The 11,446-nt window shown below is 41.5% G+C and overlaps 2 protein-coding genes across 3 annotated transcripts; one reads left to right on the top strand and one right to left on the bottom strand.

Moving 5' to 3' along the window:
• Window positions 1–508: 508 nt before the first annotated feature.
• Window positions 509–5,907, top strand: ecd (ecdysoneless homolog). Its single transcript, XM_079169296.1, has 14 exons — window positions 509–623; window positions 731–955; window positions 1,051–1,168; window positions 1,309–1,396; window positions 1,704–1,882; window positions 2,228–2,420; window positions 2,585–2,713; window positions 2,890–3,015; window positions 3,148–3,233; window positions 3,336–3,439; window positions 3,864–4,128; window positions 4,475–4,542; window positions 4,646–4,860; window positions 4,990–5,907. Exons 2-14 carry the CDS (start codon window positions 751–753, stop codon window positions 5,215–5,217), a joined length of 2,004 nt encoding a protein of 667 aa, XP_079025422.1. The 5' UTR covers window positions 509–623; window positions 731–750; the 3' UTR covers window positions 5,218–5,907.
• A 101-nt stretch (window positions 5,908–6,008) lies between these two features.
• LOC306703529 (solute carrier family 35 member D3) lies at window positions 6,009–10,565 on the bottom strand. Of its 2 annotated transcripts, XM_079169527.1 has the most exons (5): window positions 10,428–10,565; window positions 9,908–9,945; window positions 9,323–9,524; window positions 7,538–7,838; window positions 6,009–7,442 (listed from the first exon to the last, which is right to left on the bottom strand). In XM_079169527.1, exons 1-5 carry the CDS (start codon window positions 10,428–10,430, stop codon window positions 7,036–7,038), a joined length of 951 nt encoding a protein of 316 aa, XP_079025653.1. In that variant the 5' UTR covers window positions 10,431–10,565; the 3' UTR covers window positions 6,009–7,035. The 2 variants fall into 2 exon arrangements, with proteins under 2 accessions (XP_079025653.1, XP_079025654.1); XM_079169528.1 differs by lacking the exon at window positions 9,908–9,945.
• Window positions 10,566–11,446: the final 881 nt, after the last annotated feature.

Here is an 11,446-nt window from a genome sequence, read left to right as displayed (position 1 = left end):
GGTACGGTATTGTACATTTAATAATTAGCATCCTGTGTGGTCCAGAAGCTGCTCTTCAATTACGTTTACATTTTAAAATATAACATTAGTAAAGCGAGCTATCGCCACCTCAGAGGAATTTCGTGCTAACGTTAGCATCAGCAACAACAATAATAAGGCTGTCATGGATACGCAGCTCCGTTGTCTCACGGGAAATAGATTTCAGACTACCTACAAAATAGCCGTAGGATTATCAGCCATTTCACTCCAACTCCCAGAATGCATTGCGCAGCGTGATTGCGTCCCTGAAATGTATTCGCTTGCCGTAGGTGAATTCGTACTACAATGCAAATTATATAATGAATCATGCCATTTTTATGAAATTCAGTAGTAATCTGTTTTATTTAGGATGTACAGACATTATTTATTATTATATTTATTGGTAAAACAGTGACAATATGTCAATATAAAACGTAGGAACTGTTATTTGTTGCACCATTGTGGAAGTCGAGTGGAATTCACAGTAGGACCTAAACAGTGACAGATGGCGTGCTAGCAACGTTCGTGGGAATTAGAAAAGTTACATTTTTCTCCCGCATTGAAATCTCTCTGTCCTACCATCTCACATTTAAAAACAGAACAAGGTAAGACACTTATAAGAGATTTTCCTGTGATAAGTTGTTTGTGGTTAGCTGCATAACGTTAGCCTTTAAACCTTAATACTTCTCGCGTACCTTTTATTTGACTCTAGTCAGTCATTGAAAAACTACGATGGACGGCCTGCAGAGGACAGTGATTCAGGAAGACATGGTTCAGTACAAACTCTTCTTGATCCAGACAGACGGCTCAGCTTCACAGCAGACCGAGGAGCATCTCACACGTCTAGTAGAGGAGATTCTGGCAAAGGTCGCCTCACTCCTGATGCAATACATCTGGCAGCATCAGTCATTCAACCTCAAGTTTCATCCTGAGAAAGGTACTGTGTTGTCAGCACCTCAGAACTTATACATTTATTTCAATATTGGTACCCACAACGATATATACATATGCATACATGTGTTGTATCGACAGGTGGTGTACCTGCTCACATTGGAGGTAGCACTCAGTTTGGGGACAACGTGGAGGACGAGTGGTTCGTTGTTTATCTCTTGCAGCAAATCACAGAGGCCTTCCCAGAGCTCATAGCCAGGTGAGACAAAATGTGCTCTGAGTTTATCTTTTAAATATCAAATGATTTCATTGCCATATTACAGTACTTAAACAGGGAGCCGTTTCGGTTGTATGTTTGTTTATCTGTTTCTAACTTCCATTCCGTGTTTGTGTGTGAAGGGTTGAGGACAACGACGGAGAGTTTCTTCTGATTGAAGCAGCAGATTATCTTCCCAAGTGGCTGAGTCCAGACACCAGTGAAAACAGGGTGAGTCCAACTCATGAGATCTTTTTAGTCTTTAAGTCGTAGCCCTTTAAGTACAAACCATCTCCCAACGCATACTTTACATTTGGTTATTGATAGCCCACCTTGGTTTTCAGTTCATTTGAGTAAAATAACAATAAAAAACACACGTTTGAAACTTTTTGGTCTGATTTGTAAATGGTTAACATTAGTGTAAAGTAATCACATTTGTAAGTATTTTAACAAAACATGTAGAACCACTCATATGGCCAATTATGAATATATTCTTCTTGTCTGTAACCTTTATTTTTTTCACTAATTCTCCTTACAGGTCTTCCTCTATAAGGGAGAGTTGCATATTCTGCCCTGTCCCTCCAAATCCAGTCCGGTGGGGGTCTCGAAAGATGTGGCACCAAGTGTGACACAAGCTATAGTACTGCTCTCCACCCACCCAGGGGCCTGCCGGGCAAGCCCCAAGATATGTTCAGCCCTGAGGAAGCGATTAGAGGGGTGAGAGGACGGCTCCCTGTGTTAAACTCTACCTTTGATACACAAATGTGTTGCAAATTCAAGGCCATTGACGAGTATATATGCTTTCCAGTATGTATGCTCTACCCCCCCGGACCTATTTTTACAGTAAAGAGGGAAAAAAGCTAAATGTCAGAATCCAGATTTCATGGTGCAGAATCAGTGTTTTGATACTTCTTCACTACAAACTTGATAAAACACCTGCATCAGCATTAGACTGGCTTGTTAACGGCCTCATACATATTTTATGTAAGTGGATGAAATAATATATGTGACTGTAAATGTATCTATAATGAAAAAGCAAATCCATCTCTGCTCTCCACTCAGGTACCCAGAGAAGATTAAAGCTGGCCTCCAGTGTGCCCACTGCTTCATACCTTCAGCTATCGCCATGGTGTTAGCACAACGACCAGACCTGGTCGCCCCTGCAGTGTCGGCGTTCTACCTGCGGGATCCAGTAGATCTGCAGGCGTGTCGAAGTTTCAAGACCTTTCCCCCCGACACGAGAGTCCTCACCTCGGTAAATGCACTTTATAGATTCATGATCATAGCGGGGTTTCTTTTTCTTTATTTCAAAATGCTGCTGACTGTAATCACCGTTTGTGTTTTAGTTTTTAATTAGTATGTTCAGCTTTTGTGAAAAGCTGTAACCTTGTACTATACTGTATGTTTATGTATTTCCAGGTGACATTCACCCGTTGCCTGTACGCCCAGCTGCAGCAGCAGCAGTTCACTCCAGACAGGAGGAGCGGCTTCACCCTGCCTCCTCACGCTCACCCCCAGTACAAGTCCCACGAGCTCGGCATGAAACTGGTGAGCCATCATCTGTGTTTCCTCTTTAATCTGATCTGGCTTTCGGTTGAATAAACCTATGCATTTGGTAGAATCCAAGGTGGCCCTTTAGTGTTGTATTTGATGATATGTCTGTTTCTGTGTGTGTGTGTGTGTGTGTGTGTGTGTGTGTGTGTGTGTGTGTGTCCCACACCCAGGCCCATGGCTTTGAGATCCTGTGCTCTAAGTGCAGGCTGCCATCATCCGAGCCGGATGCCCCCGTCAGTTGTAACCCTCAGTGGAAAGGCTTCATGGACAGTCTGAAAAGCAACGACTACTTCCGGGTTAGTCACACTTTTTGAATGTTTGAGGCCAAGAGGAATAGTAGCTACCTTTCCACACCTGGAATATTAGGTTAGGTATAGTAGCACACTTTGTATAAAATATGTAATATACTCAGCATTTATCAACTGCAGGAAGAACTGGAAGGTTCGGCTCATTACAGAGAACTGACGAGATCAGCGGAAAACTTCTTCAAGCAGTCCGTCGCCTCAAAATCCGGGTGAGTACTGTAGCTCTGCATGTGCGTGTATGGACACTGTGTGAATATGCCTGCCTGTGGAATCCCAGTGTATCGGCCTGAATCTTACCTATTGTGTCTCAGTGCTTTGTCCGCGGGTGAGGAGGTTCTCCAGCTGCTGCACAGCTGCGGTCCGATCAACTTGGAGGAGCTGAAGCAACAAGAGTCACAGCTCCCCCAAGAGGACAGTGAGTGGAAATCTGTCCTTTTTGAATATGAAACACTCTTGAAAAGAATTGGTCAAAAAGTTTGTCGATGCGTCTTTTTAAGAGCACACCGACTTGAATTTGTCTCAGTTATATTTGGGTAGAATGGTGACCGGTCCTGACAGCAAAAATAAAGTATCAAAATGTCTGAACATTGAAACGTAGAGACTGGCCGACCTACATATTCATATGTTGGGTAATGTTTGCTTGTGGAGATTTTACTACTTTACTTTCTTACTAAAGTGGAGCTTGTTTGACATTGCCTTTGTCTCTGCCACCTGTGATTTTCTGCCTCCTGCCAAGTTTTTTCAGTTCCTGTCCTTTTTGGTGTGCATCCTCCATTCTCTACCCTCTCTCTCTTTAGAGCATTTCCCATAATTACTTTGTCTTTTGTGTCCATCTCCAGGTGACAGCTGGCTGGATATCACAACTCAGGATTTGGAGCGCATGTTGCAGGAGAGGAGTGGGGGGAGAGCTGATGTTGGCAGCCAAAACTCCAGTTCCACCAAACGGGCGAAACAGAATGTCCGGGGTGCAGAGGAGAGGAGAAAGGAGACGACGGAGGATGAGGAGAAGGAAGAGGAGGCCGGTTACAGCCTAGTAGCAGTCAGTCAAGGGATGAAGAACTTCCTCAACGCCATGTCGTCGCATGAGGGGGCTGAACTTCCCTGGTGAGACTGACTGACCTTTGATCATATTTAGCCAAGATCATCAAATGCACATTTGGGTCTAATGAATACAATGATTTAGGATTATTTATGTATTTATTTTCCATATGATACTAAAAGGTAATGGGCAGAAAACATACCCACACACATGTTGGAGTACAGTAAATTCAACCACGGTAGAAATGATGATTTGGCTGTAACGCATGCATTGTGATCTCTTCATGGTCCATCTGGGCTCCAAATGCTAGTGCATGCACACTGTAGCCTGTCTAGCTAATGTATTCAAGGTGCATTGTCCCACCGATGGTGTTTCCGGTCAGGTTTCACATTGTTTTTCTTTGTATTCCAGGAGCAGTTCGACTCAGCCTTTTAGTTTTGAGCCTGACTCCATGGCCAGCGCACTGGACAGACTACTCGGTATGTTGACGTTATGAAAGTTGTGAAACCAGATGTTAAAATGACGAGCAGAAACTTGCCACATCTTCTCCTGAATCTTTTTTTTTTTTAATTATTTTTATAGGAAGCAAAGAAGAAGAGCTAGATTCAGATGATCTAGATGATGATGACGACGATGATGATGATGAAGAAGAGGGTGATGATGATGATGAGGAGGAGGAGAAAGAAGGTCACACAGAGATGAACGGGACAGAAACTTTGGACGGTCTTAGAAAATACATGGATGAAATGGATCAGGAGCTGATGAGCACTAATATAGGACAAAGCTTCAACCTGGTGGTAAATTATATAATTACATATACTCATAAATTATTATTCATTTTCAAAACGTATGTGAAATAACGCATGTGTATCGTACTGACTCTAGTTATGAAACCATCTGTTTTACTACGTTTGTCCTTTCTGCAGAATTACAACAAGGCGGGCTCGGACAATGGCTCTCCTCATTCCTCTGCTTCTGTCCATGGAGCGGAGAGGGAAGAGGAAGAGGAGGAGGTCCAGCCTCTGGACGTAGACCTGAATCTGGTCGCAAACCTGCTGGAGTCCCTCAGCTGCCAGTCGGGGCTGGCCGGACCGGCTTCTAACCTGCTGCAGAGTCTCGGTATACACCTACCGCCCAACTCTGACCCCTCATAAAGGACGAGACTCGGGTACTGAAACACGCAGCAAGGATTAGCATCTGCAGCTGACGAGGCTTCCCTTAAAGCAGTTAGCTGAATGCCTTCATTCGCATTGGCAATACAGATGTCCCGTAGAGCTTTTATTGAAAGCAAACATTCAATGTTTCTCACTGGAACTTAATGTGCGCACTGTAAAACTGCATTCTTTATGGGTCATAAAACAATAGCAAAAATCTTTTTTTTATGTGTTTAAACCTGCATTGTTTGTAGTTTACAGTTGTTATAACATCATGTTGCCATAAATCTATATGTGGAGTTTTAATTCACGTTCCTTAATTGAAAAAACTAAGTCTCAGACCGTCTTGAGCTAGTATTTAGTTAATTTGGGGAACAGCGCTTACCATCGAACTTCAGCGTCTCCAGTTCGATCCCAGCCGTGGGACCTGTCTCTCTCTCTCTCTCTCTCTTTCTCTCTCTCTCTCTCGCTGTCCCCAATTACCTCCATCAGATAACGGTGAGAAATGGCCAACAAATTGTCTTAAAAAATAATAATCATTTTGAGAATGCACATTTGAGCTTTAAAGGCCAAAGCAGGACGAAGCAGAACTCCACTTACAGAAAAGTGATCTCAGCAAGTTATGACATTTCAATTGAATCCGGTTTATAGAGGATTTTTAATACGTGCAGTTTTGTGTAATGTTGTTGTGTGTACTATTTGTTTTTGTTTTAGTTTTTTTTGAGAGCTCTTACATTTGGCTGTTAGAAACAATAAATATTTTTGGAAATAAAGTCTTATTTCAGTGTAATTTCAGCTTATTAAATGTATACAGATTCTTTATTATATTTGTTTAAGCATGTGAAATATCAGCTTTTATTTTAAAATATAATACATAGTGTGAAAAATAATAAAAGCATATTCTTTAATTAAGACAACTTCTGGTAATAACCCGCAAACCTCTGGTTAAAAATGAATTCAGTTACTCATCCTCGACCCTTCTCATCTGAAAAATCTCAGAATCATCTAAGTTTAAATATGTTAATCTTAAATATTGTTCAGTAAATTATGTCACATTTATAGTGGGGTCCAAAGGTCTTTGTCCACTATCACAAACTCTCTTTGCTTATCAGACAAAGATGTTAATAAAACACAGCAGGTCTCAGTCCGCTGACATCGTCTCATCCTTGCAAATATTTTACTACAAAAGTTCTTGAACAGTATACGCAACAGCAGAAGTGAAAATACTGTATATAGAGAAATGTATAAAGAGCATATAGAGTACATAAGTATAGATTAAAAATAAATATGTAGAGCAAAACTGTAAACCCTTAACCTGTTCTTGTTTACAATATGCTATCATGGTTACAATTTGCCTCTCCGCTGATATTCTGTATTTTATCTAAGTGGCTCAGTAGCACAGGTCGTGTCAGAGGAAAAAAGGTCAAATGTAACTTGTGTTTCTAACAATTTCTCATTCCAACTCGTCGACGCTTTGTCAGACCCCTATTGCGTCACTTTCAAGGTCGCAGTAAACGCGTGTTGTGAATTCAAACAAAAACACTTTAGGCTTAGGTTTAGCCGACAAAACACCATCAACATCATGGTTGGGCTTAAAGATCCCTAAACTCCAAAACGTAAACGTTACATAATTACAGACAACACGTCGCAAACATCACTAACGTAGCTTTGGGGAACACCACAGAACGGGCTGGTTAGTCTCCATAGAACAGAATGACACCGTGGTCATTGATGTGGATTAAATTACAATGTGTGTGTGTGTGTCGCGTTGATGCAGTACAAAACAGTCAGTCATTTTGTTAGTCCTTTCCAGTGAAACTACAAAAGCTGGAGGAACGGCCGCACCAGCTGCCTTGCTGAGTGTAGCAGCGCAGCAGCAAGCGGTGAGACGCACAGAGCCGACATACCGACCAGCAAGTTCATCACCATACCCAGCAGGAGAATAGCGAACAGGTATCCGTGGAAGAGCAGGCTTTGCCAGCTGCTGTGACTCAACACCTGCCAGGGATTGTCCGGATGCAGCAGCCACAGGAGGCCCAGCACGCAGCTCTGGTTGACCAGCTGGGTGTAGTAGATGTCAAAAACGGAGGCTTGGGCGTCCGGGTGGTGGCGGCGCTCGTCCTCAGACGCTTTAGCCAGCCAAGTCAGAGACAGGCTGTGGAGGATTAAAGCCAGAGGTGCATACATGTACTCCAGAGGCTCAATGCCCGACAGACCTCGGGAGGCTGCAGAGAGAAAGAGAGAGACAGGCAGGAAGTTACATAGAGGCGAAGAACCATCAGTTTCAGCCCTAAATAACATCCAAACTTTTTTTTTTTACCTGTGGCGACAAAACATGTCCCGCCCAGGATGGAAATCGGAACAGAGATGTGGAGGGATGGAGTGGATGCCAGCTTCTGAGAGAAACTGAAACCCACAGTTAGCATGGGCAGCAGAGGCAGGATGAGCGGGAAGACGCCGGCATTGGAGCTGTTGGCCTTGGCCCACATGGCCAGTACAGCATGGATGCTGTTACAGATGGAAGGCACCAGCACCGTCTCACCCAGGGACCTGGAGTAATGCTTCAGAGGCACCAGGTCCAGGACATGGAGGAGATTTAAGACTAACAGAGAGACCAGAACCTGGAAGAGATCATGTGTATATACAAAGAGTTATAGCGGCTATAAAACCCACAAAGCATTAAAGACTCAAATAGAAGGCAGAAGTATTTAACTACTGATATGAGGCTGCTAATTAGATGCTTAATTGAAGTTTGACAATTTACACTTGTAGTGCTACAACTTTTGCTACTTCAAATTGCTACCCAGAATCACCACAACTTGTGTCAAACATAAACAGCGTGTACTAAACCTATTTTATTCCAAAACAATAGTTTTTTTGACACTGGTTTTAAATTCCTCCCTCACATGTAAATGATGTGTGTTGATTCTGTGCCTTCTCTTTTATTATTCTGGGATGATAAGCTAAATGAACTATATGAAATGAATGAGCACCATTATTTTGTAATCAATCACTTACTTATGTAATTTATCAAGAGAATTACGTCAAACAATTTCAGGCCCAGTTTCTATAACTCTAAATTTAATATCTTTGGGGTTTTTCAGATAAACACGCAATTAGACATCTGCACTTACACTTTACAGCCTAATTAATCAATCGATAAATCATAAAAACAATAATCTGTTGATTGATTGATAATAAATATAATTGTTTATTGCAAATTTATAGTTATAATTCGATATGTTGTATGGTCTCTTCTTGCATGTTTTAATTGTTAAAATAAAAAGAAATAGTGTTTTAAGATAAATCCCTAATATCCACAGTTAATATTTACTGTCAAGGTCAGTCTGAACACTTACATAACTCATTCACAAAGTCTATAGCGAGTTTCAACCTTTGGATGGGGCCATATTTACATCTCAGTCCTATATGTGCAGCTGTTTGGTTAAACATCTATTGAGTCCGAGTGTTAATCAACACTGAACCGCTTCTGTCACTCCCCACCACCAACACTACCACATGACGTGCCCTTCAAACCAGCCCACACACACGCACGCACGCACGCACGCACGCACGCACGCACGCGCACACACACACACACACACACACACACACACACACACACACACACACACACACACACACACAGCAAATACTGACAGATTTACAATAGCCAGCAGCTGACACTTTATTGCACAGGTATGAAGTTAACTGCTCCAATGATTAACACAAATCCATGATTTTTTGAGGAGTAACACGTTATTATCATTATTATTAGTAGTAAAAGTAGTAGTAAATGTACATGCGGTATGTGTGAGTTTTTTATATTTATGGTACTTCAGTATCAACATACTAGTTGTTGTTTGACAGAAATGCTATAAAGGTACATGTAATCGCAGTATGCTCAATACCCTGGTGTTATGACACACAATGCTCTGTGTATACTTAACAGCAGGTGAGCTACAGTGTGTGGTGTTGTCTTTTAAATCATTCGTAAAATACACAGACACAGGAGGTTAGACAAAGAGTGCCTCCATATTGGATTGCTTAATTCAGATTAAAGCGTGCCAATGCTTTAGAAACCAGCCAGGCAGCGCGCACCAACCTGGGCAAAGCAGAGAGCCACTGCGTATGGGAAGTGGTACTGTGGGATGAAGATGCCGGCCACAAAGTTTCTGAGTTTGTCGGCCAGGCCGTATATCACCACCACCGCCAGGCACAGGGTGGGGACCAGGGGCTTCAGTGCATGGTTAGAGGAAAGACTCTTCGACGCTGAGGCACACCATCCCCTCCTCCACCTCCCTGAACTGCACACATGGGGACTTATTGCACGGATCACATAATAACAATGACACAGCTGTGAATGTAGTTTGGTGAGAATTGCCTTTTTGGTTAAGATTCTTTTTTAAAAGCCAATTTTACTGAGCTAAAAGCAAAAATAAATGAAAACAAGAACTCATGTGTTCATGGCCAACAGCTGGAGAAGGTCGCTTTGTTTGAATGACAGGTGGAATGACAGGTTTAATATTGGCTGTAATAAATCGAACACCAGTGAACTGCAGCTATATGTATGCAAATCAAGTTTGCCTATATGAAAATACAGTTGGCTTTATGATTTGCCTGCCTGGTTCCCAGAATACCAGAAATAATGAAATATGTCTGCCATATGAATAAAAGCCAGTTGGATTACCTTTTACCTAGACATGCTGTCATTCTGTGCAGATGTTGCTGTGTGGGGAAAAGAGAATTTTACAGACCTCCAAAGAACAGAAATAAATACCTGGATTACCCATTATGTCATATCTTTCTCACTAGTTACTGCAGCTGTGCAGTAAACTGGTTACAGGTTAACTCTAAAACTATTTCAACATAGCCTACATGTGTTTTATATGTACTTGTTTTAATTGGGTTTCTCTAAATGCTGCTCATTCATAACGTGTTCTTCTATTTAATGTCTTTTTTTAAATTCAGTTTAGTTTTAATATGTATAATAGTATGGTCTATATACAGTAAATAATAGCTTTTAAAAAAAAATAAAAAATCAAGTTGAAGACATTTAAAAAAACATAACACAAATGCTATTCGCTTCAGCGCTGCTGTAAAAAAAGAAACAGGTATTTACAGAAAACACAAGTTTTATATATTTCTTTATGCACTTTTTTTCGCATACAAGCTGGAAAAAGCGCGAGAGAACCATAAACTCTACTCACCATTTGAAGTTCGTCATGAAGTCGTATTTCATCTTCAAACTCCAACCACTCTGACGGGCTACTTCTGCAAATAATAAGACTGTTATAATAAATTCACCTTGGTCTTAACGAACGCGTCTCTCCTACCATTGTGCTGAATGAGCCCCTCTGCTCTCTGATGCGGACATTCACCTCGTTTGTTGTCTCGCTGTGTCCAGACGGACTTTGGTCCTGCTGGTCTGTTTGTCTTATTGTCTCATTATTAGAGACGACACCTCGGTGGACAGTTCTTAAAAGTTGGCCTCACACCAAGACACACATCGACCGCGTCTGTGGAGTCCATTGGGATCATTGTTTAATGGCGCATTTCATGACACAAGATGTGTGATAGTGACAGACAACAGCCTCGTGAGAGGAATGTCACCTCCTCATCACGCACCTACAATAGATGTTTACGTTTATTGATATACTTTCTGCTGACGAGAGACTAAAACGTTGACACCTGTTTGTGACATCCCCCCCCCCCCCCTTCAGCTTAATGTGGTCTACTCCGCCTCTGTCAGGATCCCTGACATCATGGAGTCCACGAGTGAAAAACACACTCATGAGGCTGAGAGAGGGGTCTCTGAATGAGCATTAAAAGAAACCTGTATAGTGACATATATAACACATGTAAGCTGATATGTGGACATACATACTTGTATTTCAATATATATACTTGTGTATATATATATATATATATATATATATATATATATTCTTCCCGGACCATTCACAAAGTGTAGACCAGGTTTATAGCAGTAAGTTCACTCAGGAGCACAGTAGGGGGCAGTCACACTCTGTTTTGATGTTGGTGTAGACACATATAGCCTTCTCATCTCACAAAGCTTTGGAAGCAGGTCTTTTGGAATTAAAATAAGATGTTTTGATATATTGATCATATGTGGGCTGTATATATATATACATATATATTCAAAAGTACAAAAGTTACAAATTTCCATATTTCAATGAGGCAACTAGGATGAGGTTAAACTGTTTTA

Source organism: Pholis gunnellus, assembly GCF_910591455.1.
Source record: "Pholis gunnellus genome assembly, chromosome: 11".
NCBI lineage: Eukaryota > Metazoa > Chordata > Actinopteri > Perciformes > Pholidae > Pholis > Pholis gunnellus.
The sequence above is the reverse complement of the archived record's forward strand: the minus strand, read 5'-3'. Positions and strand labels throughout refer to the sequence as shown.